This window comes from Cyprinus carpio, chromosome B19 (genome assembly GCF_018340385.1).
Source record: "Cyprinus carpio isolate SPL01 chromosome B19, ASM1834038v1, whole genome shotgun sequence".
NCBI lineage: Eukaryota > Metazoa > Chordata > Actinopteri > Cypriniformes > Cyprinidae > Cyprinus > Cyprinus carpio.
The window spans coordinates 21,908,511-21,936,212 of NC_056615.1; the positions used below are offsets into that span (position 1 = coordinate 21,908,511).

A 27,702-nucleotide genomic window follows, 5' to 3' on the forward strand; every position below is an offset into this window, starting at 1 on the left:
ATCCGCGAGATTCACCGGTCTTTTCTCCCTAGTTCTCTACGTGTTTACCGTTGCACGGGAGCTAAATCTCCCCATACCCGCCGTAGAAAACTTATGCACCCACTTACTGGATGTTTGAGCTGTTCCAGTACACGGCGTGACGGTTGTTCCCGTGAACCGGGCGCAAGTTCGTCCAGGCGAGCGCGAGGAGGTAGAGGGAAACCGCCGCGAGAGCCATTATAATATCCCTGCGTTCACGTGCACCTGCTGTGGTCTCTTCGCCTTCTTCGACTCTCAGTCCCCCAGTCCCACGCAAAACTAGAGGTTTTTACAACATTCCTGCGACTCAGCAAGTGGACAGACAGTCGCAAAGCGTTTATTTCGCGAAGCCGTGCCGCAGTACGGCTAGTTTGTTCAGTCACAGAGCTTCGCGCTTTCCCGAATGCAACTCCATGGCAGAGAGACGCTCATCCAAGTCATCCCGAGCAGGTCTGTTGGAATTTTCTCAAACAAGTTACTGAATAATTCCTTTCTGAGACAAAATCCTCCTCAAGAGAAGAAAAATGGTAGGACAAACTGTCGATGCACGGTCGAGATTACAAAAGGAGAGAGTAGCCTGCGTCGTCAGCGGCAGGTGTCTCTTTGGTTAGGTGACTGGCGTCGACTAGAGAGAGGGAGAAAAAACCCGATTCAATAAGTTTAAAAGATGCATTCATTAACTTACACTGCCATATATTGCGGTCAGTGAACTTCTGTGAGCTGTTGTGAGATCCCTCTATACGTGTACTCTGGGTTTCGTCCAAACGCACACAGGATGTCAAACAGTAATAGGAAAAGTAAGGCAATCAGAGGCGTCCTCACTGACACTCGTTTTCTGCTCCCGCCACAGTATATGATTGACAGGTTGCGTTTCCTGAGTAGTGGCCACGCCCCCACTGCCCACTCGCCTAATAAGACATATACAGTATATTTAATAAACCTGAATAATTCTGGTTTGTTTAACTGTTTGGTAGAGCTGTTTTTAATGTTGTGGATTAATGTTGCCCTTTTTGAGCTTTTCTCCGCCACTACATTTCTAGACAGAGTGTGGATTTCATATGTGGGTCAATGACAAATGATGGATCTTTTGAAAAAATAAAAAGTGTGTAAATTTCTTAGAAATGTAGTATTTGTATCCAATATAGTTTAATGCATTATTTACCATTTTCTACAAATACTTGATGTGGTTACATCACACATTTTCAAATATCATTAATATTTTACAAGAAAACTGGATCACTGCTTTTTTCCCTCCTATTTGCAATCTCTGGATAGTTACACCACCGAAATGTCAAATATCAAAATGACATGTACATAATTTCTTTGGTTATGCAATATTGTCCCAGTTAGGGAAATCTTTCTTGCACTCATAGCAGACAATATATAAGTTAAGAAACACAAACATATGATAAAACATATACAAACAGCTTCATTTAAAACAAACAATTTCAAAGGTCCAAAAAGGGCGAACTTATTCAAAAGTCTGACTGAGATTGGCACAAAAGAGTGGGATGCTAAACCGTCAGCCTGAGAGTAAGAATTTAAAATTCATCATTCAAAATATGAGTCTCATCGGCTACAATTTTTTGGGCTTCCCTTGAGACAGATTATTCAATGTCTCTGAATAGATCAGTTTCCTCCAATCCTATTATATTCATGGACACATGTTCTGTGGCCACTGTATTCATCATAGAAGAGGTGTAATCAAGTCATTATTTGTATGATTTTACACAAAGGCATGGATGTGCGTTCAGATCCAGTGTTTGAAAGATACCTAAACCTGGGGTGTGTTTCCCAAAACCATTGTTAGCTATATGGTCGCAAATTCCATTGAGCTCTATTGGTAATGACGGAACATGTGACTATAGTTGCTTTTGGGAAACACACCCCTGGTTGGTTTTTGAAAAGATTGTAGCTTTATTTCCTATGATATCATATAATATTTCCATAACTGATCTGTTGAGGTGACTGCAAGAAGAAAATTTGATTATATAAATAAATTTGATTCCGTTTCTACTGAAAAATGGGTATTATATATATTAAATATTTTCTTGGTTCTTTCTAAATATCATTTGAATTTGTTGTTGGATCATTAGACATGATGTTACAGTACGGTGACTTGGAAGTCACACTGTACTTTGCACAATGTATTTATCCAATCATGGTTGTTGATACCATAAATAAAATATACAGTGTGGCACATCAGATTCTGAATACCCATGATTAATTGTTAACCCTGGCTTAAGTATGGACAGTGTGCAATGTGAAACAAGATAACACAGGATTTACTGGAGTTTAAAATTACCAGGGTAAAATATTCAAAATGTGAAAAGCCCTTCTGTTTCCTTATGAGGTACCTTCAAAAAAAATGCTTGTTTGCCATATTGAAGTGTGCACTACTGTATGTACTCTATGTACTCTAGTGTATGACATTTAGACTGGTAATTTGCTATCCAGCATGGGGGCCCGTCCACCTCCGCTACATTATTAAATGCGAGCATTAAGTGCATGAAGTGTCCAACATTCCAAACTAGTTTTTCAGGTAAATAGTGCATCATTTAAGTATTTGAAGTACACTTCTTGTTGGAATTTTCAGTGTGAACTTCATGCTAATTTATACTACAAAATGGCATAAAATTTGCATAAGTATGCAAATTGGCATGCACCCACACTACTAGTCCAAAAAAAAAAAAAAAAAATTGGAATAAGTAAGTTTCATGGAATAATAAACTCTTTATGCTGACTTAGGCTGCATTTATTCAAACAAAAATGCAGTAAAAACTACAACATTGTGAAATATTATTACAATTTAAAATATCTGTTTTCTGTTTAAATATATTTAAAAAAAATATGAATTCCTGTTACTGCAAAGTTCAATTTTTAGCATAATTACTCCAGTCTTCAGTGTCACATGATCCTTCAGAAATCATTCTAATTTTGCAGCTCAAGAAACATTTCTTACTATTATCAATGATGAAAAGAGTTGTGCTGCTTAATATTTTTAACCGTGATGCATGACCATTCAAAATTTTAGGGTGAATGAAAAAAATTGAAATTAAAAATTCCATTCAACAAGAATGCTAAATTCATCAAAAGTTATTGTAAAAGCATTTGTAATGCTACAACAGATTTCTATTTCAAATAAAATATGCAAAAAATATTAACACAGAAATTAATAAGAGCCATTATTAATAATTGAACACCAATAATAAACCAACAATAACCTGAGCACCAAATCAGCATAATGGAATGATTTCACAAGAATAAATTACATTTTAAAATGTATTATAAGAGAAAACAGTTTTTTTTTTAAATTACAGTAATATTTCACACTATTACTATTTTTACTGTATTTTTTTAATCAAATACATTCACCTTAGGTGAGCATAAGAGACTAACCAAAAACATTAAAATAAATAAAAAATCTGAATTATTCCAAACTTTTGTTTGGTAGTCTGAAGTCTTTTACTCACTAGGTAGCAATGCTTATGTGTATACAATGTGTAGGCCTACCTACTTTAATATATTATAGATTTAGACTTTACCAAAAGTTACTGCTGTAATACAAAAATTGAATTTCTCTGCACATCATTCAGTGTCTTTAAACCTCTAGGTTTATACATTTGAAAATGAACCAGTGATGTATGACTAATTGCACTATCCTCTTTCTCTCGTCTCGTATGTTGGCCTATTGTCATTCCCAGCATCACTCTTCCCCGCTCTGCCTTTCTTTCTTTCTTTCTTTCTTTGCTGTGTTCTTCCTTTCAATCCCTGCTCCCCTTCTATGTTGTTTTTGTCAGGGATGCTGCCTCTCTTGTGTCCCCTCCAGGCATGTTTGCTGTGGTGACAGCAGTAAAGGGGATGAGAGAGAGGGAGAACTATCACTCCTTTAACTCGCTGTATCTACCGTCCTTGCACTAGTCTGTGCATACTATGCCATGTCAATTGCCTCTGTTGTCAATCACATTCGTTTTTCTCCCTCCAGAGTCCATTTCTCATCCAGTATTAAACTGTTTCACTCGCCATAGCCATATTTTTGTATCTCAAAACTCTCACTTTATCGTCTTCTTGTCCCAAAATCAAAGTTCCTCTCAAAGACTGTTCTAAGTCTGACCCTTCAAATGGTTTTGTATCTATTGATGAGAAGTAAGCTGTCCTTTTATATGCCTCAGCATTATGTTTCTCATGCATGTTTACATCTTTTATGTGTCTTCTGTAATCAGTTACATTTGGCTGGGGTTTTGAGTGATGGTGATGTGCTGATGTGCACATTGTGGCTGAGACGTTGCTAGGCAGCGGGAGACATTAGTAAAACTAGGCTGTTTCGGTTTGCTTTCACGTGTTGGTTGTGATTAATTCATGAGTAGCCCTGCTATGGGCACATTGATTATCCAGATAATCCATTATCATCAATGTGACTAGCTGCAGTCATGTATCCTTGTTTGGTGTTTAATTGCTTTCCCAAGGTTTTTATTCACGGGGCATGCGAGATCACACGGAGATGGGTGCATTCTGTTCTGTGTACTCCTCCCCCTCCGTTACCCGTCCCTCATCCATCTCATTTTCTATGTCAACTAATTCATTCTTCCTCCCATATTCTCCCCATCTGCTGTCACACCATTTATCTGAACGTTTCAATCTTGGTCACAAATTTTATTTGCATCGTCTTATTATAGCAATGATTTATTTATTGTTACAATATGAAGTTTGTATATGCAACAGACTCGAATGCAAAAAAAAAGCAAAATGAGTTTCAGTCAGTGCAAGAGATGCTGCTTAAATAGCAGTTTATTCTACTGTTTGCTGGTTAGCAAGCCTATTAAGAGCTGCTTATGTTTGTACACATAAAGCAAAGGACATCACCTTCTTGCTTACATTTTCTTGACAGTAGGTTAAATATGGAAACAATTCTGAAAATAATGAAAATAAATATTTTTAAAAAAGAAAAAAAAATATTTAGAATACTAATTTCTTATTATGGCACATACTATGCCCACCAAAAGTTAGGAAATACTCTAGGTAAATTTCTAACCCTAAATTGAAAACTGAATGTGCTCAGAACATAAATATACTGGAGCTATTTATAAGCCATTTTTAAACTCTGTTCTGATTTGTCCATTGTTCTGTCAATCAGATACAAAAATGAAAAAAAAAAAATGGATAAATGCGCTGTAGCATTACATCACTTGCTCACCAATGTATCCAAGCAGCTGATAAAAAACATCACAATAACCCATAACTAGTCATCAAAATTCATGTCCATCAATTAATGTCTTGTAAAGCGAAAAGATGTGTGTTTGTATGAAACAAATCTATCATTAAGTGTTAACTGTTGTTTCTGGGCAAAATTCTGAGCAAAATACAAGCATAATAATGCTTCTTCCAGTAAAAAAATTTAAGACGAGATTACTTTTTCACTAGATAAAGCAATATTATGGATAGAGAATTCATATTTTAGCTAGGAACAACAGTTATTTTGCTAGTTTAGTTTGTTTGTCTGGACTCTCATTCAGACGGCACCCAGTCACTGCAGAGGATCCACTGATGACCAAGTGATGTAATGTTAAATTTCTTCAAATTTGTTCAGATGAAGAAACAAACTCATCTATATCTTAGATGGCCTGAGGGTGAGTACATTTTAAGCAAATTCTCATTTTTTTTTTTGGTAAACAATTCCTTTATTGTTGTAATCGAAATATAGGTGTAATCAAAAATAAATCATCACTGGTCTTCAGTGACAGTTACTTTAATGCTTTTATGCCAAATGATTAGTTGACCAAAAATTTATCATTTACTCACCCTTGTTTTAATCAAAACCGATCTCTTTAAAAAGGATATACTGTATGTGGATGTCCAAAATTTCACTTTTATCTAATGCATTTCCAGGTTTTTGGAAAACTGTATGTTGAGTTCTCAATTTGTGAATTGTGCAGCCTGAACAGGCAAAAAGACAGCAAGTGTGTCTTAATGCAGGATTCATCCAGTTCATCTGCTCTGAGGCAGTTAAGAGAGCTGTCCGTGGTCCTGAAGTTTATTTTCCATGGTGTTGAACTTTGTGTTGGCCTTTGAAAGATGCTTTTTAGAAGAAAATAAGATAGTTAGGCTTATTCAGTGCAGCTGAAATGCTATAAACAAAAGGGTTTTTCTTTCTCTTCTTCACTCTATCATGTTCAGGGTTACATAAGTGTATTAAACTGAACTGACAGTGCCACCTCGGCAGCTACGTTCCATTCAGTCCACTCTTTCTCTCTTTCTACTGTCCATTTTTAACTACTTTCTCACCCAGGCAGTCTGATATGAATTAGCAAATGTCTGCGTGCATGAGTGTGCATATCTAAGCATGTAAATGCACAAGTGTGTGAGCATGTGTACTTTTAAGAGAGTCAGACAGGCCTGAACTCCAGGTGGGCCTCTACTGTTTGTACCCTTGAGCAGCTACTTAACCTGATTCGCTCCAGTGCCTCCCCCAGCTGTACTAATGGCTAATGTGATTGTGGAAACTGAGGCCTTGGATAAAGGCATCTGCCAGGCAAATCGCTGGTAATATTGTGCAGTGTCACGACTTAAAGACTGATTTAGAGCATGGAGCGAAGGATGAAGAAAGGAGATGGTGAAAAAGAAATATGTAGCAAGACAATAAAAATTGAATTACAAAGATGGATGACAAAGGTGAGTAAAAGGAGAGGAGAAGGAATAGGCTGTGTCTGTAAAAGCAAATAAGATAAAGAAGAATAAGAAAAAAAAAACAAAATGAAATTCAGTCTTTGGCAGGTTGCTCAGATTATTCAGCATGAGATGACTGAGGCAGTTTTGCAAAAAGCTGACTCAAAGTGGATGATGATGCAGTGCAATGGTATATAATTTTTCAACGGTCAGAAGTGTCAGTGCATAAGATGGCAAGGCCAAGAATAAATGCTCTTTCAAAGACTTGATATTGAAGATTTTGGAGAAAGCAGAGGGATATAAAGGTATTTGGATTGGTGTTTCCAAGGCTGTAAAGAGTTGTAAAGTGTGTTATAGCTTTTCAGAGAGACTGAAGGGCAATGTTGAAACATGAATACAGACATATTTTAAATGAAAAGTTTGCAAACACTTTTAATGAGGACCGCATCTGTATTTAGGTTGTATAATACTATTTCCTCTACTAAATTTTTTAAATTGTTATTTTGTAACACTTTTGCAGTATTTCATAGAATTTGTAAGACCCTCAAGTAAGCAACTCTTCAAATCCGCTGTATTATGGAGTTTACTTGGGGCCGTGTCTTTTCCCCAGCTTCTCTTTTAAGCCATACGGTTTCATTGTGTACAGCAAAGCAAATGCACAATCAACATGCGGGTCAATAAATGGCCACGTACCAGCCTTCTTTACTGACCACGCAGCAATGAGCACGATCGATTAAGGAAGTAATTAAGTAAGACTCCCAGATGAATCCATGGGTGGTCATCCCTTGTTTTGTTGTTCCTGGTATGTCTTTGTCTTTCTCCTTACCTTTTTCATTATCTCTTACACTGAGGTTGCTCCTTTTGCCTGCTTTGATAAGATAAGCAGAGTAGTCCTAAAGAATTTATAGACATTTGAGTCTGGCCTCGTCTCACACACCAGACTGGTATGACTTTGCTGAACTTGGTTCAGCGTTTAGTCTGAGATGTGTTTGAGGGTGACTGATGACTTGTACTGATTGATAAGGTCACGCTATTGTACTACAATGCACTAACGTTGATTTGTCTGCTCAGGAAGATGTGAACACTTGAAGGAAAATGCCCTCCGTTGATTTCAGACCAAAAATAGATCTGCTAACTTGACCGAATCACTTATTTTCAAGTGATTTTTCCTTGATTTCGAAAGAAAATCTCCAGAGTTTAAAGCTTAAAGCAGCACAATATGTGAACCTTAACTAAAGTTAACTGCTCTCTGTTTTGTATGTGTCCTTGGGCCCTTAAAATTATTGCTGTAGAAATAAAAGTAATATGATTTTTAAAATACCTTGTGTGTTCACTCTTAAAAATAAAGGTTCTTTGTTGGGATTGAATCTTTAACATCCAACCTTTGCATTGCATTAAAAGGTCTTGATAGTGGAAAAGGACATTCTTCATATTATGACAATTGTTTTATCATATTAAGAAAAAAAATTGTCTTTTTTTTTAAAGAAAAGTTTTGTTTGGGGAACCAAAAATGCTTCTAGCATCACTGCAAAAACACAGCTTTATTTTTAAAAGTGTATCTGATTATATTTGGCTGATTGTAGGCCATTTTAATCATCCTATAAAATCTGAAACGATCTTTTAACTAATTATGTAAAACTATATAATAATAATAAAAAAAAATTATATTCAGTGTGGCTCAATACTATTATGGCTTCTTTGTTTTTAGTAATGCATTTTTTATGTTTTCTGGAACTATTTATATTTTTCATTATATTTTAAATGTTCTGTATTGTTTCATGTTTTCTTTACAAGAAGAAAAAGAAGAAAAAATTCAAACACACTTTTGCTGAAAAACAATGCAGTGCATTCCTTTGTGCAATTTGTATTGTTTATTGCAAAATATGCAGAATTTGCATAGAGTTCATTTGCTAAAAAATATTTAAAAAAAACATTTTGCAAATAAACTTTTCATATGTACAATGCATCACATAAAACCCAATCATTTATGTTTGCAAGGGATAAAATGAATGCACAAGATCAATGAATGTACATTTTTCAGTGCTAGCTGTCTCACACTGGGCACAGGCCAGCAGACCACCCTTACTTAACAATGATTAGTTGTTGTACTGACAAAATATATCTTTATAGGCCTTTTTAGTGTTTTGTTATCAATAAAATGGAAAGAAAAGTTTCAGACCTGATTTCCAATTACATTCAGTGTTTCAAAGCAATTGCCAGACAGCACGGTGAGCTTTTGAACTCTTTAGCTTCAGCTTCAAAGCTTCAGTTGGCCTTAACCAATAGTGCTCTCTTATTGTTTGCCCTTCCTTCATATTTCACTTTGGTGGATATTTTTTGCCTTCAGTATAAATGTTATGCCAAAGGTTCAGGATAAAATAATGGTGCGGTTGACATTTTTGCCCTGGTATGGATAGATGAAGGCAGAAGGGGAGAGAGAGAGAGAGGCTCCTGCGTAAGAGGCAGAGGTAACAAAACGGATCAACAGAACCCTGAGGGAGAATAGATGAAATGTCACATGGGCGATCACAGAAAGGGTTCACTTTATGTGGAAGATGTGTTCCCTTAGACTATACTTTTTCTTTCTTTTTATAAGTCTGAGAAATGATATTAGTGTCTGAGGTTGGGTGAACTAGAAACCCCATTTGATCACTTAGCATGTGTGGTCATTTGGGTGTGTTTTCAAGAATTATATTCAGTTACGCCAACACATTGTGCAAAGGGCAACTCATCTGGCCTTCCTGAAAGGAGTAGGAGAATTCAATAGGTGCTGATTGAGGTGGGCATAGCAGGTTGCCCCCTACTGACTCAATCAGTGTGTGTGTGTGTGTGTGTGTGTGTGTGTGTGTGTGTGTGTGTGTGTGTGTGTGTGTGTGTGTGTGTGTGTGTGTGTGTGTGTGTGTGTGTGTGTGTGTGTGTGTGTGTGCTTGTATTGTATGTGAATGCTGGTGCAGGGTCACCAGCCTCTTCTATCCTGTATACTTGTGTAACACCTTATTATCGATGAGGTAAGGCAGCCATTTGGGCCGTTTGTGGTTTGAAGCCAATATCAAATGGCATCCACAATCTGTTTTACTTCTGTCAATAAGTTAAAGCACAAACTGCTAATATGTATCTTAGGGTTTAAAACCTATATATTTATGAGTTCTCAAATATTTATTTCAAGATGCACAGATTTTAGTAAACTTCAAATGTATAAATCAAGTAAAATCTACTATGCTTTACAATGCAGGTGCTCCCAGGATGCAGTGGGACATGAATAATTAATAAGGTTGCATATTTTCAATGTTTGCCAGGTTTATTTGCACTGTTGCTATTGTTGATGTTGTTATCAAGTTTGGCAAGTTGTTCTTCTGTGCTGAATTAATTTTTTTCCTCAATGATTTACATGACATTTACATTTATGGGTTGTAGGTTTCCTACAATTGTAGGTTTCCTACAACTTTGCATATAGAAAAAGAAAACATATTTCACATATTAAATAACATATATTCAACTGGGTGGTATGAAATATCTTAAAACATTCTACAAAACATTTGTAAAAATATGTTTATATAAATGGATTTTGTAGATTGATTGATTGTATTGGAAATGGAAAAGGTACCTGTCATTTTCTGTTATCATCAGATTTGGACATTGTCAGACATTATCAGTATTCTGGACATTATCAGTTTTGTTTTTTGTTATGTTTGTGTTTGTGTGTGTGTGTGTGTGTGTGTGTGTGCCATGTATTTATGTATACATTATACTTCAACATCCATTTAATTTTTTTTAATTGATCTGTTTTGTTATTTTAAGTACCAGTGCATCAGATTTGCAAGTAAAACTTATTCTGTGAACTTAAAGCTAAGATATATTTATTCACTCACTTTGTGCAATATTATGTTTAAAATTTAAGTAGATTTTACTATATTTTATACAATTGAAATTTGCTAAAAACATTAGTGATAAAAATATTAATAATGAATATTTAGTATATTTAAGGTCAGTATTGATTTCATAAGCTCCTCAAACTTTTGTGAACATATTGATTGATTTATCTAGCACATACCAAATCAAATGTTTAACTGCACAATATGAGTATTAGATCTCACTCCACAGTTCCAGAAGGTTCCAGAAACTTCCCGGTATTTATAGAGAACTCTAGAGACTGGCGACCACCTCAGGAGTTTTCTGTGGCTGGCACATCCCCCGCTGAGGTAAGCACTGGACCAATCGTGGATTCTGTTGTTGAGCTTTGGGCCAGGAGGGTCAGTGGGTCAGTCTGTAGCGTCTCATACCTCTGCACTGCCGGGGCCTAAAGGAGGCAAATGACCTAATTAGCTGTCTGAATAATTGCCTGAAAGTCTGCATGAGGTCTAGCGGGTCAGTTATGTGTGCGTATGTGTGTGTGGCTAGTTAAAAGCCTGAAAGAAGTATATCTCTCTTATCATCAGGTAGGGAGATCATAAAACCTTATATAATCACTTATACTTACACTACCGGTCAAAAGTTTAGAACAATTAAGTTGTTTTTATGTTTTTTAAAAGAAGTCTCTCATGCTCACCAAGGCTCCATTTATTTAAAAATATTATTGCATTTAATATTTTTTTTTCCAATCTTTTTACTGGTATAGTACATGAAGGTTATGTCATTTTTGTGAGTCTTGGTTTAAATTTTAGTAAAGTTTAGGTAAGGATTTATTCTAATAAGCATAAAATGACATGCCATAAACTAGTCTTGGGTAAAATAGTTAATTTGTAATTAGGTTAAATTATTCTATCCATTTTTGTTTGTTTGTTTGTTATTGATTCAGTTATATTCAAAATAAACATTTCTCTCATTTTACCTGCCCATCTTGGGAGTATTTCTATTGTCTTCTTCATGAAGGATTCATGTCAGGCTGGCTTATAAATTTGACCAAAAGTGCGATGCTTAGTCTATTTCGGCAGCTCCCTAGGTTTTGGAATGGAGCCATGATGTCCACATCCATTTATATCTCTCTTCCAGCCTGGTAGACAGCTATGTTTGAGAAAGCAGCAGGAGCTATCCAACCGTCCAGGCCTAAGGAAGCATGTCAGAGTAGTGCGATGCTACGCATAAGTCCTTTTTTAACCTAACCCGATTCTAGTGCAGAAACAAACATCAGCTTCAGGCTGTGTGGCTGATCCAATTCTGCCATTGTGGAACCGCACAGATTTTATGGTGTAATATCTCATGGCTTCATTCTTAAAACCGCTTCGCTATTGCATCAGAAAAGTAAGCCTACAGCCCACCTGTTGAGATTGTCCAGCTTCCTGAGCCGTGACTCTCACGGGAGTTTAGTTGAAATTTTAGAATCAGATTGTGACTTTAGGCTGTGTTTCAAAACCTAGTGTGTACTGCTTACCTAAACACAATTTTTGAGCATTAGACATGCTTTTGAGATACCCTATTTTGGCTGAGGCAGGATTGCATATATATTCTTTGTGGATAAGGCAATCCCACAATGCATTGTGACAATCTCAGCAAAAAAGAATCCATCTATTATTAAATGCTAAACAGTATTGTTATGAAATCCAATGGCAAGTATAATGTTTGACTCAATATTTATGTGTACATACTTCTGTTTCGAGTTCAGGTACTTGCTAACTCCAAAATTAGTTGTGTGCTAACTGAGTGTGCTAGTTGTCCTGCTCACAAAGATTGGAAATGAGTGGCTGTTTACAAAGTTCTCAAACTCTCATAGCAATGTTTTCAAATACATATAATAATATACTTTTTAACAAATTAAGAATATTAATACAAAAAAAAAAAAAAACAGAAAAGTATTATAATGTATCTTATTTGACAGTCAGTGAGCATCATGCATTTTCTTTCAATGGAAAAGAACAGCTTTGACATTTTGACATCCTCTACGAGAGAAAGGCATACCAGTTTGGAGCAACATGGGGGTGGGCAGATGATGACAGTTTTTTCATTTTAAAGCAAAGTAAAATGTGATTTCCACTACAACATTTTAGAAAAGAAACATGCTTTTGTAACTGTATTTTTGGAAGTTGCATTTAGAATCCACTTGGCTCACAAATCTGAGGGGGCGCGTTTGAATGGGCATGATGCTTCTGGTGGTGAGAAAAGCAGCAATTAGGTTTGTGTAATGTTTTGACATTAGACTAAATATCAGATTAGTCATATAACAGAGCTTGTGTGTTTTCCTGTGAGAATTACTGACATTAACACACTTGTTAGTGCAGCAGAAAAGTTGCAATGTAGTGAATTTGTGCTACCTCATGAGGGATTCATCTAAGAAATACACATTTTGCAATGCATAGCTTCATTCAGTCGAGTCTTGATACATGGGTGGTTAAAAAGTATACCCTTTATTTTTTCACATATTAAGGGACCTAGCTGGTAAATTTAAAGAAGATGAGCCAGGGTATTTCTCCTTGACACATGATTTTGACCAAGCGTGTCGATAGACCCATTTTAGAGGCACGAGCCCCAGTGAAATACCGCTGTGACTATCATATACCAACATGAGAATCATTTTCTCATTTTAGCAGTCAAGTCGTGTGTTTTCTGTCAGCTGTTTGGTATCAGAGCTAGCAATGCCAGATTCACAAATGAATCAGTCTTTTGATCTAATCGGTCAAACAGATTTTCCAAAAACGTCTAAAATTGTTCACAACTCAGTTTGATTCATTAGGACAGTTCACTCAAGGACTGAATCGACTGTAGCAAATTCTCACATAGAAATAAACAAAAAGAGATATTTACTTTCAGTTCATTGTAGGAAACAAAACTTGTCTTTGCAGCTTTGCAGCTTTTTTTTGCGTGTGCAGCTTGTGAACAAGTCTATGAAGGTAAAGATGATACATTTCCATTTACTGTATATCCAAAACAATATTTAGTTTCAAAATACAGGCTTTTTTGATGGGGTCCTATGCCCGAGTACTGATGAAATAAGCAGCATTCAAGACCAAACACTGTTGTGATCCATCATATTGATCATATTGGATTGAGGCTTGAGATCTATCTCTCTGTAATTAGAAAGCCACATTCTGTATCCATCCTAAATTCGCAAACTGTCAATTCCCAGTTTTTTTTTTAAACCCTCACATCACCCACAGCTTTAACACTTCTTGTGCTGAGATTGTGTGGCTTTATCATTGCCTTCATTGCACTTCCTCTATTGCTTACGCTGCTTATTAGCAGAGCTCTGATCTGTAGGAGTGTCACTCCAGCCTTATGGGAAATCAATGGCTAATCGGAATGAGGGTCATCCAAATCTACCTCAGTGATTCTGCCACGGCGGCTCTGGAGCCAAATGAAATCGCAAAGTAAAGACATAAGGGCTCAGACCTTAATCACATAAACAGCCAGGGATAAACAGTTCTGCTTAGCAAAGAAGTAATGTGAGAGAAACTGGCCCGGCAGAGAAACCCAGAACAATTCCGTCGAGAATCTGGTGTTTGTTTGGGTTTAATGAGTTTTTGAGTGTGGTGTGACACAGGGAAAGTGCTTCTGTTGAGACTGCTTATCTCTGCTTTATCTGAGAGATAGAGAGGTGAAGAGTGGAGAGGTTTGCTCATGCACTTGGCAAATACGAAGCAGTTCGATCGCAAATTGTAATGGATACCTCAACACTCAACATTGTCATAGTGACACACTGAGAAAACAAAATTTGTTTAATTTAACCGAGTGGGTTATGCAGCGATATCAAAAGCCTCACAACGGCTGCTTATTACTACAAGGAGCGCTCGATGACACAGAGGAGGACGATGTTTTCCAGCGCTCCGACTTGTACCATGCTATTGATTGGCCTGTGAAGAGGTCCTTGTGCAATGAGAGCCGGTGCTCAGCCCTCCATTACGATAATTGCGTTGTGTATCACATGTCGCATCAGCCCTGGCATTGGCGATGAATAAACAGTGACAGTAATGTCTCTCCTTTATTTAAAACCGTCTTCTGTCCTTTTTTAATGCTGATGATGGTGCATTGCAAAAAGATCCAGCGGGGCTAATGGTGCCCTCGGGGCAAACATAAACAGAATTCATTACCGGATAAAAATGCAAATGTTTAATCAGAAACTCTTTTTAAAAAAAAAACAATGAAGCACTGAGGTCCATATCTATGTGCTTTGAAATTTTGTCTGTATTTACTCACCGTCATGTTGTTTTAAACCTAAATGCTGTTATTCTTTCAGAAGAACAAAAAGTTTTATTTTTTATGCAGATTTTATCAAACAATTATGGTACATTGTGACCAAGACTATTATCTTAAAATTAAGTCATTATTGCTCTCCTCAAAAGCTTCAAAAGTGTGGGGTTGGTAAGATTTTTAAATGTTTACTGGTTGATCACCAGTTTATATTTATTCAATCAAAAATGCAGTAAAAACAAATTATATGACAATTTACAACACATTTTCTGTTGTAGTATTTTTTAATTTAATTTATTATTTTGACAGCTGAATTTTCAGCATCATTACTCCTACATTAGTCTTCAGTGTCACATGATCCTTCAGAAATCATTGTAATACACTGATTTGCTGCTCAAAAACATTTCATATTGTTGAAATATTAATAGTTTTGTGGAAACATGATGTGAACAACATTATTTTATGATTATTATTTTTTTGTTTATTTGTTTGTTTGAAGAAAGTTAAAAAGAACAGCATTTGTTAATGAACAGGCAATTTTTTAACACAATATTTTAGCATAAAAATGGTACAACATATGCAAGAACCAATGCTGTTTTGCTATCTGTGACGTTGACATGCCATTTAAGTTGTGCCATTGCTAATGAATTATGATAGATTTTTTCATAGTAATAGAATTTTAATTCCGCTTTTGATTATTTTAGTTGTGTAGTATGCAATAAGCATATATTCTTTTTTTTTTTACCTTTTCACTGACCTGTTTTGAAGATGAATAGCAATATTACGACTATTGAATTTCACTAATTAAAAATTAACCTTTGTATTCTTTATTCCCAAATTTTCATCCTTTGAATCAAAACATTTTGCATTTGATTAAAGCAAACTGTTTCTAACAAAAAGGTCAAACTCAAACATTGCTGTAAATATCACTCCAGAAGCAAACATGTAAATAAGGCCAGAGGTACACAAACACAGTGACAAATGCGTGCGACCGCACAACACTTCACGCTGAGGACCAATCAGACAGCCGACCTCACTTGCCACTGGGGCTTTGCTCCTGCCTCTGTTTGACATGCTGGGCCTGTCCCAGAGGAACCTGCTTTTATAAGGCAAACGTTTGGAATTAGCATTTTCACAAAAGGGCAGCAAAGTCCTCTTGTCAGGAACGTGGAAAGCCTGCCATCCTGCTGGGGCTGGTAGAGCGTGGCACGGATGTCTCTCTGAGAACCAGCCAGACGGGGTCTCCTCAGAGACCACCTCGGGTTGGGTGGGAGGTGTGCGTCTCTGCGCTTGTGTCGAGGGGGGAGGTGGGTGGCGTCTGATGGGCTACATGCTTACACGGATGAGTTAGCTAAGCCGAGAGATAACAGAGACATGGAGTGGCTTTAAGAACGAGGCGAGGGTTCAGTGGAGGAGATCTCCAGCTATTGTGAGTGTAATCATTGATAGAGAGGGCAAAGTCATACTTCAGAAAGGCTTCCAGGCTTAACTTCAATTCCAGCTTGCTTTTTTTTTTCTTTCCTGGAATGGCCCTGCCTCACATGTTATACTTCTGATAATGAATATGGTCTTGAAATTACCTATTTAGGGAAACATTTATTTTGAATGGTCATTTACACACTATGTATGACTGTTTATGTTCAGTAAAAAGATAGCAAAGTCAAGGTCATTTCAGTTTAATTCCCAGGGAGTGCATTCTGATAAAATGCACTTTTAGTTGCTTTAGATAACAAAATATATAAAAATGATAATAATATACATTAATTAATAGGTAACAATATTACATACTGTATACTACCATTCAAAAGTATCATTTGGTTTGATAAGATGTCTCTTATGCTCACCAAGGCTGCATTTATTTGATTCAAAATTACCGTCAAACAGTAAAACTGTGAAATATATATATATATTATTTACTTGAATATATTTTCAAATGTTAATTATTGCTGTGATGGCAAAGCTGAATTTTCAGCAGCCTTTTCTCTAGTCTTAAGTGTCAGAAATATAATATGCTGATTTTGTGCTCGGGAAACATTTTTATTATTATTTATTGTTGAAGACAGGAGTTCCGTAACTTTATTATGGTACATAATTATCATCAATTATACACATATAAATGTGATTATAGTATAATATAATCATTATACTCTGCATTACAGTGTGTCTCTTTGACTTCTGTTTAACTTCTAAATAAAGTTTTTATTTTTTATGATTTATTGCGCAAGATCTTTTTTCGCTGTTGTATTTTCTTGAGCTCATACACTTAATATTTCGATATCCAGTACTGACATTTCTTTTGGTAGTTTCGTCTTGCAAAAGTTATGAGTGGCTTATGCTTTTGATTGATTTTACTTAACTGCTTTGTTTAAATAATAAATACTATACAGTTGTAACTGTAAAATAATAACAAGCTTATGATTTTATAAATATCTCTTGCAGTCAAACTGCGCAGGTTTTTAATAACTAATAAGCCAGTGGAATGCATTCTGATGTATTCCTACTCTATTATATACCTGCACATCTTATGTATCACTATGATGTAGATGTCTCACATCACTTGCAAATGCTTGTCAAATCTCTAATTCCACAGTGTGAGCTACAAGCACAGCTCAGCATGGAGCTTCAACGCATTAAGTGTATTAGATTTCAATCTGACATCTGGTCATTATCATCTCCTCTCTCTCTCTCTTTCTCTCTCTCTCTCTCTCTCTCTCTCTCTCTCGCCCTCTCTCTGTCTTTCACATACTCCATCTCCATAAACTATTCGATTTGAAAAGCTCTGCTGCTGCTGTCAGCTTCTTACATTTTACAACATCTCCTCTCCTCTCCTCTCCTCTCCTCTCCTCTCCTCTCCTCTCGCTCGTCCTGTAGTTTGTGCGGCGTACATCGAAGCAGGTGAGTAAATCACAGAGATGCTGAGTGCGAGATAACGAGGCGATGGGGGATTCTCACTGTTGCAGATGCATCGCCCAAGGCTGAATGGAAGGGTGGAGCAAACCGGCACCAGCACAGATGTTCACATGATGCACCATGATAGGGGTCATGGATACCAATGAAGACCCTTGGAGTCTTGGACCTCTTTTAAAGGTAAAATGTGAAATTACAAGACGTAATTGGAAGTATAATTGCTTGGTTTCCCAACCTTCACATCCACTGGTCATCAAATAGATAGTCCCGCCCTAAACTCACACCACTGGTTGCAGTGTTGATATTGCTGTTTGGGATGCTCAAACTTAAAAAAAAAAAAAAAAAAAAAAAAAAAACTAAACTCTACCTCCAGCCAGCTGTGGTTATGGAACGAGCAGTACCTTGTTGTTCCTTCAGAAGATTTTCCAGAACCTTTACTCTCTCTGCTCCTTGTTGGTAAAATGAGCCTCCAACATCCACCCGAGCTGCAAAAACTTTCAAAATGCAAATAGAGACACTTTTTCCTCTAGCACTTAAAGGAATAGTTCACCCCAAAATCAAAATTCTGACATTAATTTACTCACCCTCATGTCGTTCCAAACCGTTAGACGTTCATTCATCTTCGAAAAACAAATTGCGATATTTTTGATGAAATCCAAGAGCTTTCGGTCACTCCATAGACAACAACGTAACTACCACGTTCAACACCCAGAAAGGTAGTTAGGACATTGTTATAATAGTCCATGTAACATCAGTGGTTCAACCATAATTTTATGAGGCTATGAGAATACTTTTTGTGCAAAAAGAAAACAAAAATAACGACTTTATTCAACAATTCTTCTCTTCCGGGTCATTCGAGTACCACAACGCACAACCCTAAATCAAAACTCCTCTGCTCTAGCTTGTTTCCTAATCCAGCAGTCCACTAAATGTGGCACTGTATATTGCTAATATTGCTGGCTCAGTGACAAATCGCTTATGCTTCTCTATGCTTTGAATAAATGCATCTGCTAAATGTATAAATGTAACCCAAATGGCTTGCCTGATTAGCACAAATCATACCCATAATCTTTCTGCGATAATGTATGTGCATTTATGCCAGTGCATATCATTTTCATTTTGCAGGGTTTTGTTATCTACAGTGATTTACTGTTCATTGCAGGTTCATTTTTATCAGAATGCATTCAACCCATGACCTTGGTGTTGCTAGCGCTATTGCTCCTGGAGCTGATATACAGGAACCGGTCTGCATTACACCTGACCGAACTCAGATCAGGACCCAAATTTAAACATGCTTGTTTTTCATAATGTATATTCAAGGAACAAATGCAATTCTTTGTTTCCTGAAATACAATGATGCTCATCTGATACTTGCCCTTAGAATCTTATGTTTGAAAAAATAAATATTAAAGGGATAGTTCACCCAAATATTAAAATTATGTCATTAATGACTCACCCTCATGTCGTTCCAAACCCGTAAGACCTCCGTTCATCTTCGGAACACAGTTTAAGATATTTTAGATTTAGTCCGAGAGCTTTATGTTCCTCCATTGAGAATGTATGTACGGTATACTGTCCACATCCAGAAAGGTAATAAAAACATCTTCAAAGTAGTCCATGTGACATCAGAGGGTCCGTTAGAATTTTTTGAAGCATCGAAAATACATTTTGGTCCAAAAATGGCAAAAACTACGACTTTATTCAGCATTGACTTCTCTCCCGGGTCTGTTATGAGCACGTTCACAAAACTGCAGTTTAGTGATATCCGGTTCGCGAACGAATCACTCGATGTAACCGGATCTTCTTGAACCAGTTTACCAAATCGAACTGAATCGTTTGAAACGGTTCGCGTCTCCAATAAGGCATTAATCCACAAATGACTTAAGCTGTTAACTTTTTTAACATGGCTGACACTCCCTCTGAGTTCAAATAAACCAATATCCCGGAGTAATTCATTTACTCAAACAGTACACTGACTGAACTGCTGTGAAGAGAGAACTGATGAACACCGAGCCGAGCCAGATAACGAACGAAACATTGACATTCACAACAGACCCGGGAGAGAAGACAATCCTGAATAAAGTCATAATTTTTGTTATTTTTGGACCAAAATGTATTTTCGATGCTTCAATAAATTCTAACGGACCCTCTGATGTCACATGGACTACTTTGAAGATGTTTTTATTACCTTTCTGGATGTGGACAGTATACCGTACATACATTCTCAATGGAGGAACAGAAAGCTCTCGGACTAAATCTAAAATATCTTAAACTGTGTTCCGAAGATGAACGGAGGTCTTACGGATTTGGAACGACATGAGGGTGAGTCATTAATGACATAATTTTCATTTTTGGGTGAACTATCCCTTTAAGACAAGGAGAGCTAGAGCATCTAAAGCCCATGTATTGTCTCAGACCCCCAAAACACTCGCTCATTTCCCAACAGGCCTAAAAAGAGAACAGGATAAAAACAGGATTTTTTTTTTTTATAAGATTCAAACAGATTTTAAAACTTTAATAAACATAAATAGACATAAAATCAACCTTTGAGCTATTGGTCCTTATGGGAATGTACATTTGCCGCTATATTTTATTTAGTTTTTTTTTTTAATTAACCTTCAGCATTATTATAGGTTCCCAAAGCAGGGTTGTTAGTTAACTAAAACTAAAACTAAAAAAAAGGTAAAATAATAATAATAATAAAAGTTACTTGAAATAAAAACACTGAAATTATCTGTCATATGTCAATGTCATAACTTTACTAACATAATATATAGACAAAGCAAAACTATGTCTATATTTTAGGAAAACTAAAATCTAAAACTTCACAGTCATTTAGAAGTCTAGAAAAGTTTAGCAGCATTTCTGTACATCGAATAGTTGAGCATGCTGCTAGCAACAGCAATGTCATGGGTTTGATTCCCAAGGAATGCATAAACTTAATGTATATCTTGAATGCGGTGAGCATCTGCCAGATGCATGAATGTAATTGCATCAAAACAGCGTGGTCTATGAGTAATCTCAATACACAGTCAATAAAGAAATCTTATAAATTCTTTCCAAATGCCCAAAGTATACGTATGTAAATGTATTACACTTTTTAACCTAGCCATAATGAAAGTGTGCAATACACATTTAAAATCTGAACTAAACATTTACAGCAATGATGTGAATCCACCAGAAACTCCAGCAGTATCAGCAGATTTTGACAGATGTCACTGACTTCGCCTCTCAATGACTGGCGACTGGTATTTATAACATTTTTGTCTCTTTAACTGCTGTCAATCTCACAATCCCCCCGCTCAGTTTTCCTAGAGAATGAATTGAAAACACTAATCTCTGCTCGCTTTGTGCTAAGTACTGTATGGTTAAGCAAACAGAGCTATGGATAGAGCAGTAAAATCAAGTTCTAACAAAGGTTGTTTGAAGGATTGGACGTGGGGACCAAAGACACTGAAAGACACAGCTAAACTTTGAACTTGTAATTACTCCACTATAAAAAAGACAGATTAGAATAATCAACCAATAGAAAACGACTGTTTCCCTGTAATTACAAAACAGACAGAGACAAAAAGAAACAAAGGACATGAAGCATCACAATACACATCCTGTCACCACAGACACTAATGGGAAACGGATAGAGAGAACGTGGGGACGGGAAAGATAAACGGGAAAGTCTGTTCATTTAGAAAAGCACCAAATGAAGAAAAAAAATTATTATCAGCGTTTGTTATAAAACTCCCAGCTTTCTTGGATTGTATTATGTCTTCATAATTGGTGTCAGAGTCCAGTTTGGATTTGAAAAGAAATCCTAATTGACTAATGTGATGAGGGAATTTGTGTGCAACAGCTGGGACAAAAGACTTTGTAGTGATGATATTTGTTGAAATATCAAAACACCACTTTGCACATCCAACGCAGATTGGCAGACTGTGTTGAATATTGTTTACTCAGGTGAAGTCAAAATCAGTGTATTAAGATTTGCTTTGTTAAATGCTTGATGGCCTCAAAACAATAACACCTTTATGTATGCCACTACATACAAGCAAAGCTAATAGAAGCACAATTACAAAGAATACATTAGGATTAAAGGGGAAACAAAGCACATTTTCATTTTAATTAAATATGTTTATTATTTATTTCAGAAGATATGGCTCATGGAGTGTGGGGGTTGAAGTAACCAGCTGATTTCAAAAGCGTGATGGGAATAGAAGAAGCAGTAGTGAGATGCATAGATAACATCATGCTGGGCATTAGTGTTTCACTGTTAATTGCATTTGAGCTTTTAAACTTGACAAATAGTTGTTCTACTGTGAAGTGCAATAGCGATTTTTGTGAAAATAATGTAGCTAAACACAAATAAGGCTATGAAAGAAGTGAAAGTTGATTTGTTGGAGTGTTTTTTTTTCCTTTATTTGAGTATGTTTACTGCACATCAAAATTAAAATTAAGCTACTTAGAACCTTATTATGCTAGAAATGTGTTTACATGAGATTACATGCTTTTCCCTCCAATGTTGATGCCAGTTTATTAAGCAAATCACTTGCTTTGGATAAAAAGTGTCTGTTAAATACATGTAACTATTTATTTACCTATAAATAAAATCTGAATGTCATCTACAGTTACTTAAAATGACGTTGAAACTGGTTAAATTATTTTGATGAGCTCAAATAAGGGAAAACATATATTGTTATTAAGTTTTGCTTTCTTACAAGAAACTTTGCAAAGGTTTTGTGAGCCAATGCAAAAGCACTGAAATATAATTTTTCCACCTACAGTAACTTCCATCATCATGTCCCTTTAGGGGCATTCGCTGGTTGGACACACAAACTATCCATGATACTTGGCGAGATTAAAGACAGCAACTCTGTGGAAAACAAATGACACTTTTACATTCAAATGATAAATGCAGTATGCTAATGCTAAGGCTGTTTTGTTTTTCAGAAAATGAAACTCACTTTCAAAGGTTTAACAATGTACTGTACACAACAACAAAGATGTTTGCTCTGGAAGTAAGTTAACTTTTTTTTTTTTTTTTTTTGCTTCACCTCTGGGGGAAAAAAACAGAACTTTAGATAGCTCACAGAAAATGTAAACTTATATTTTCCCACAAACCCTGGAAAAAAGTTAACTTTGACCATGTTTATTGTAGGTTCAGGCTTATGTTTATTCACACTATACCTAGATGTTTATTCTGGTAGATAATGTATATTTAAAATACATATACACAGTATACAGCTGCAGGGTATTTTATTTTAGCTATTTTATTCTATATAGAACTTTTCTATTTCTGCCTTTCTTTTTCTTTGTTTGCTCATTAATAAACATAAATAAACTTTAAGGGAACCTTAAAGTAGTGTACTGAAGATTTTGAAATATTATGTACTATAACTACATCTGGTGTGCAGGGCAACTGAGTTCGCTTTGGAGCATTTTGTCCACTCTCACTGAGTCAGCTTTTTACTGTACTCTATTAATAGGCACAATGACCCCTCAAACAAAAGGGTCAGTTTGCATTGGTGCCTCCAACAAGCCCAAGCCAGAACTGTGTACTCACTGAAGGAAGAAAAAAAAAGTACAAAAACAGCAGCAAACTTTTCGGCTAACCTGATAGTGACTTGTTGGTTCTGTCAGACCTCTTCAGGTTCACCGGCAAACCCAATTTACACGGTAAGAGGTGATTCTTCAGCTGGGATTGAGATGAATTTGCATATAAAAGTTGTATTTACCAACACAAAGTGTGTTAGAAGGGCTTTAGTTTTGCTATTTGCAATGCAACAAGTCCAGCATACATGTGGATTCTGGAAATCTGGAATGCTTTTCAGTTTAACCTGAAAAACCATTCAAATGAATAAATTATATAAAATGAATCACAGTGAAAACAACTTTCACTCAAAGATTGCTAGTAAATTTCACAATAACTAAGAAAAAGCAAGTACCACATTGAATTAAATGTGAATTTTTGAAGAATGAAATAGTATTTTCTTGTAAAATTTGAAACAATAAGAAATAAAAATCAGTTTTTACAGTGTAGAAATATTTCAGACTCTGCACTAAACTAATCAAATATAAAAGTTTGTGTCATTGATTATGTGAACCTTTTTGTATAGGCGGACAGATATTTTTGCTCCAACTGAAGCACAAAATGTGCCGGAGAACATGGTCATCAGATTTTGTTCATGCAGTTTGAAGCAAAAGGGTGACAAACCAAATACTGGAAATTCTGGAATTCATATAAATGGTCATCTTTTTTTAAATTCAATTATATATTTCTGGATAATATAATTTGTATTGAAGAAAAATGATTACATTACAAAAGACTGCAAACGAAGCAGACTTTTGGACCCCATAAAATAATTACCAAATGTCTGGTTTTTATGTAGGATGATGTCATTCCACAAAAAAACATATCACGAGTGTCAGTGAAATTCTAATTGAATTATTCTAAAGATTATCTTTATAGTAAAGGATCAGAGGCCACTGAAAAGGCTCATTATGGAAGGCACCAGAGGACACATTTTGCAGCTAATGGTGATGGGCGTTTTGCTGGGGTGAGATTCTTAATACCCATAATTCCAAAAACTCTTTCATAGTATCTTATATAACAAATTACAGTTCTTATTCCATTTATAGTAAAGCAAAATCCATTTCACTGAAAAGAAAAGTCCTCCATCTGTTATCCATTATTTGAACAAGTGCTTTTATCTCAGACTGGCCAAATGGATCTGTGTCTCTTTGTCTACCTGGTATTATCATGAGCAAATGAACCAATTATCTAATTTCATTATATCCATCCATTATAGATAACCGTGAGTGTTTTCACAGTAATCTTGTATCTTTTTAGCAAGACAGATAAGGATGTATTTTTTTGTCTGATGATGATCTGACTTCTGTTTGACCTCATAGCGCAACTGTCCTGGGACACAGGGCCATCCAGACCCCTGACTATGATGACACCTCCACGCCTGAGATCCTGAACCCTTCCTGGATGGCCAACATCCCTGACATCTACTCCATATCAGACGTGACAATGCCCGGGACACACAACACCATGGCCCTGTACGGCGGCACACTGGCCGAATGCAATTCCTGGTCCCTTGCCCTCCAGCTCCGTGCTGGAATCCGCTTTCTGGATATCCGTGTTCGCCATGCCAAAGGCAACCTGACCATCCACCATGGCATCTCCTATCAGTACGCTCACTTTGGGGATGTGTTAATGGACGTGGTTGCTTTCCTAAGGGAGTATCCTTCGGAAACGGTGTTGATGAGGCTGAAAGAGGAGTTGAGCGAGACGCGGGATATTTACAATGCAGTGGTGCGCTATATTAATGAGTATGCACACTGGGACCTGCTGTGGCACAGTCGTGAGATGCCCAGCATGGGAGCGGCGCGAGGAAAGCTGATAGTACTGCAAGACTTCACCGGCCCTGACCTGGGAATACGCTACAACTCACTGGACATAGCAGATGACTGGAAGGTAAGGACACACTGATGGGTTTGTGAATATGGCAGGGACTTTTCGGCTTGTGGAGGAAATAAACTCTCTTAGAAGACACTACTGATCCAACAAATGTCATTTCAACCTCTGAAATTCAATAAACCATGGTAATGGAAGTGCATTTTAAACACTTTTGGGATAAAATTGCTGACAGTTGCTTTGCGTATTTTAGATTTTTTACACTTTTTTTGCATAATTTGATAAAATTACAGCTTGATTGGAAATGACAAATAAAATATTCTATTCACAAGTGATATTGACTACAAGTGATTTTTCATTATTTTTTCACACATTATATTCCATATCTCAAGTAATATGTATAAAATGTTTTTATAAATATATTACCATTCATTAATAACAATGAATGATAAATTATTAATAATTAAATCATTAAAAAAATAATAAATATTTCTTGAGTAGCAAATCCACATATAGAATGATTTCTGAAGGATCATTTGACACTGAAGATTGGAGTTATGGCGGCTGAAAATTCAGCTTTTTCATCACTGGAATAAATGATATTTTAATATATATTCAAATAGAAAACAGTTATTTTAAATTGTAATAATATTTTACAACATTACTGTTTTAACAAAAATCATAACAAAAAAAATTCACCCTTTCTGAGCATAAGAGATCAGTTTCAAAACCATAAAAACTTACTGATCCCAAACTATTTAACATAATATTTATAATTTAAATAGAAATATTGAAATGTATTATTTCACTATTTGCCATGAAAGTTGCTTCCATGCTTTCAAGACAGTTTTAATGTTTAGTGTTTTCATGTTCATATAACCAAAATAACATTTAAAAAAATCAACTGCTGGAACATACTGTAAAAGTAGCCAAACCCAGGAAAACTAGCAAAGGGGTGGGAGACAAAATATTAAATTAAACGTTTGAGTCATTTCAAAGGGTTCTGGAAAACAGACTTACTGAGATCCTTAGGAGACTAATTATATTTAGTATCCAGAGTGTAATCTTCATCTGTCAACTATCTTTAGAAATCCATCAGAGCGAGTTTTTTCTCCCTCACCATCAGTTTTTGAAATTGTACTGATAAAAACTTTTTCTCGCCCCAGGTGTCCTCTCTGCAGCCGGAGGAAGTGGAGAAGAAATGCAGAAGTGTCTCCACTCATCTGGAGGCGGCTGCGGTTGGTAACAAAAACCGAATGTTCCTCACCTACAGCAGCGGTGCCAGTATCCTGGCACATCCCAATGCCCTGGCCCGGCTAATAAACCCCCGCCTGCACGGATATCTGACAGGCTATGTCGGTCAGAGGAAGCGGTTTGGTATTGTAGCAATGGACTTTCCTGGAGCCAAGTTAATGCAAACAATTATAGGCTTCAATTATTGAGAGACAACGGCAGGACGTCAGGACCAATACACCTGCAACTCACCAAAATACTTCATTAATTGACACAAATCCCAGGTATAACTGTGACTCAAATTACCCATACCCTTGAGATTTCCATATCTGTGACAGAAAAAGTTTGAGCTTGCTGGCAAATTTTGCAGTATCTGACATAATAAAGCACTTCGACAAATTTCTGTCATAACACCATGTCATGACAAAATTTGAAATAAAATGCTCTCCTGTCACTTCATAAGGACTTTAATAAGATAGTCTGCATTTTCATGGCACTCAAAATAGAACGCTCCGTCCTCTTTTCTGTGTACAACACAAAGGAAAGGTGTTAACTGACATCCTTCTCAGAACAGTCTACAGCAAGCTGAGTTCACACAAAGTACAACAAAAGTTGTTATTCTGTAGTATTACATAAGCCTCAGATGTCACAAATGGAAATTGTCTCAATTAAAACTATTTGTTTTATTTTCTGTTCTATTTCAAGAACAAGCTCAAGTTTAATTCACGGTAAATCTCTATTAAAATGTATTATTCACAAACAAGAAAGGTCTCATAAGTGCCATTCGCTCAAAAATCAAACTTAACTGGTTGCACGAACACACTGAAAAGTATTACACTTTCAGAGTTTTATGATGATGTTCCATCCACATAGGCGGACGAATATGTAACAAAATAACACCATAAATCATTTGGTTCTGGTATTCTGTTTGATTCTGGTGTGCTGGTATTAGCCCATTCACGCCAAGTATGGATGTCTGATTCCATAAAAAGGTGAATTGTGATTTTTTTTTTCCCAGAATTCTGAGCATTTATAAGTAAAAGTCAAAATTGTGAGATGTAAGCTCAGAATTGCAAGATATAAAATCAGAATTGCAAGATGTATACTCATGTATACTCATACTCATGTTCTATCAGAATTATCGTAAGTATGAGTTTCCTAGTCTGAAATTGGACATGTAAAGCCATAGAGAGGCCTTACACGTCCAATTTCCGAAACTCGTATTTACAATAATTATGAAAGCACAAAAAGGCATATAAAATCAGAATTCTGAGATGTAAACTCAGAATGGAATGATATAAACTTAGAATTTCTGACTTACTTTCACACAGTTCAGAACACATCGC

At 36.2% G+C, this 27,702-nt stretch overlaps 2 protein-coding genes across 5 annotated transcripts in view; one reads left to right on the plus strand and one right to left on the minus strand.

Moving 5' to 3' along the window:
• Window positions 1-217, minus strand: part of LOC122140841 (ephrin-A3-like) — an 84,680-nt gene extending 84,463 nt beyond the window's left edge. The window contains exon 1 of the mRNA XM_042745990.1: window positions 108-217. Within this exon, the coding sequence (XP_042601924.1) occupies window positions 108-217 (110 nt within the window). The remainder of the gene's footprint in view (window positions 1-107) is intronic.
• Window positions 1-27,116, plus strand: LOC122140652 (1-phosphatidylinositol phosphodiesterase-like). 4 transcript variants are annotated; one of them, XM_042745129.1, is made up of 7 exons: window positions 1-468; window positions 17,671-17,886; window positions 22,651-22,718; window positions 23,187-23,376; window positions 24,157-24,257; window positions 24,613-25,183; window positions 26,290-27,116. In XM_042745129.1, the coding sequence occupies exons 2-7, from the start codon at window positions 17,830-17,832 to the stop codon at window positions 26,563-26,565; spliced, it is 1,263 nt and encodes a 420-aa protein (XP_042601063.1). In that variant the 5' UTR covers window positions 1-468; window positions 17,671-17,829; the 3' UTR covers window positions 26,566-27,116. The 4 variants fall into 4 exon arrangements, with proteins under 4 accessions (XP_042601063.1, XP_042601064.1, XP_042601066.1 ...); XM_042745130.1 differs by having other exon boundaries at window positions 17,760-17,886; XM_042745132.1 differs by having other exon boundaries at window positions 6-468; window positions 22,651-23,376; window positions 23,817-24,257.
• Window positions 27,117-27,702: the final 586 nt, after the last annotated feature.

What these genes read in the sequence shown, in the direction of transcription:
- LOC122140652 (XM_042745129.1), top strand. Translation starts at nt 17,830, where the DNA reads ATGATAGGGGTCATGGATACCAATGAAGACCCTTGGAGTCTTGGACCT. An exon ending in GTCTTGGACCTCTTTTAAAG is followed by an intron (nt 17,887 to 22,650) that starts GTAAAATGTGAA and finishes TTTGTTTTTCAG; the next exon opens with AAAATGAAACTCACTTTCAA. An exon ending in CAAAGATGTTTGCTCTGGAA is followed by an intron (nt 22,719 to 23,186) that starts GTAAGTTAACTT and finishes CTCTATTAATAG; the next exon opens with GCACAATGACCCCTCAAACA.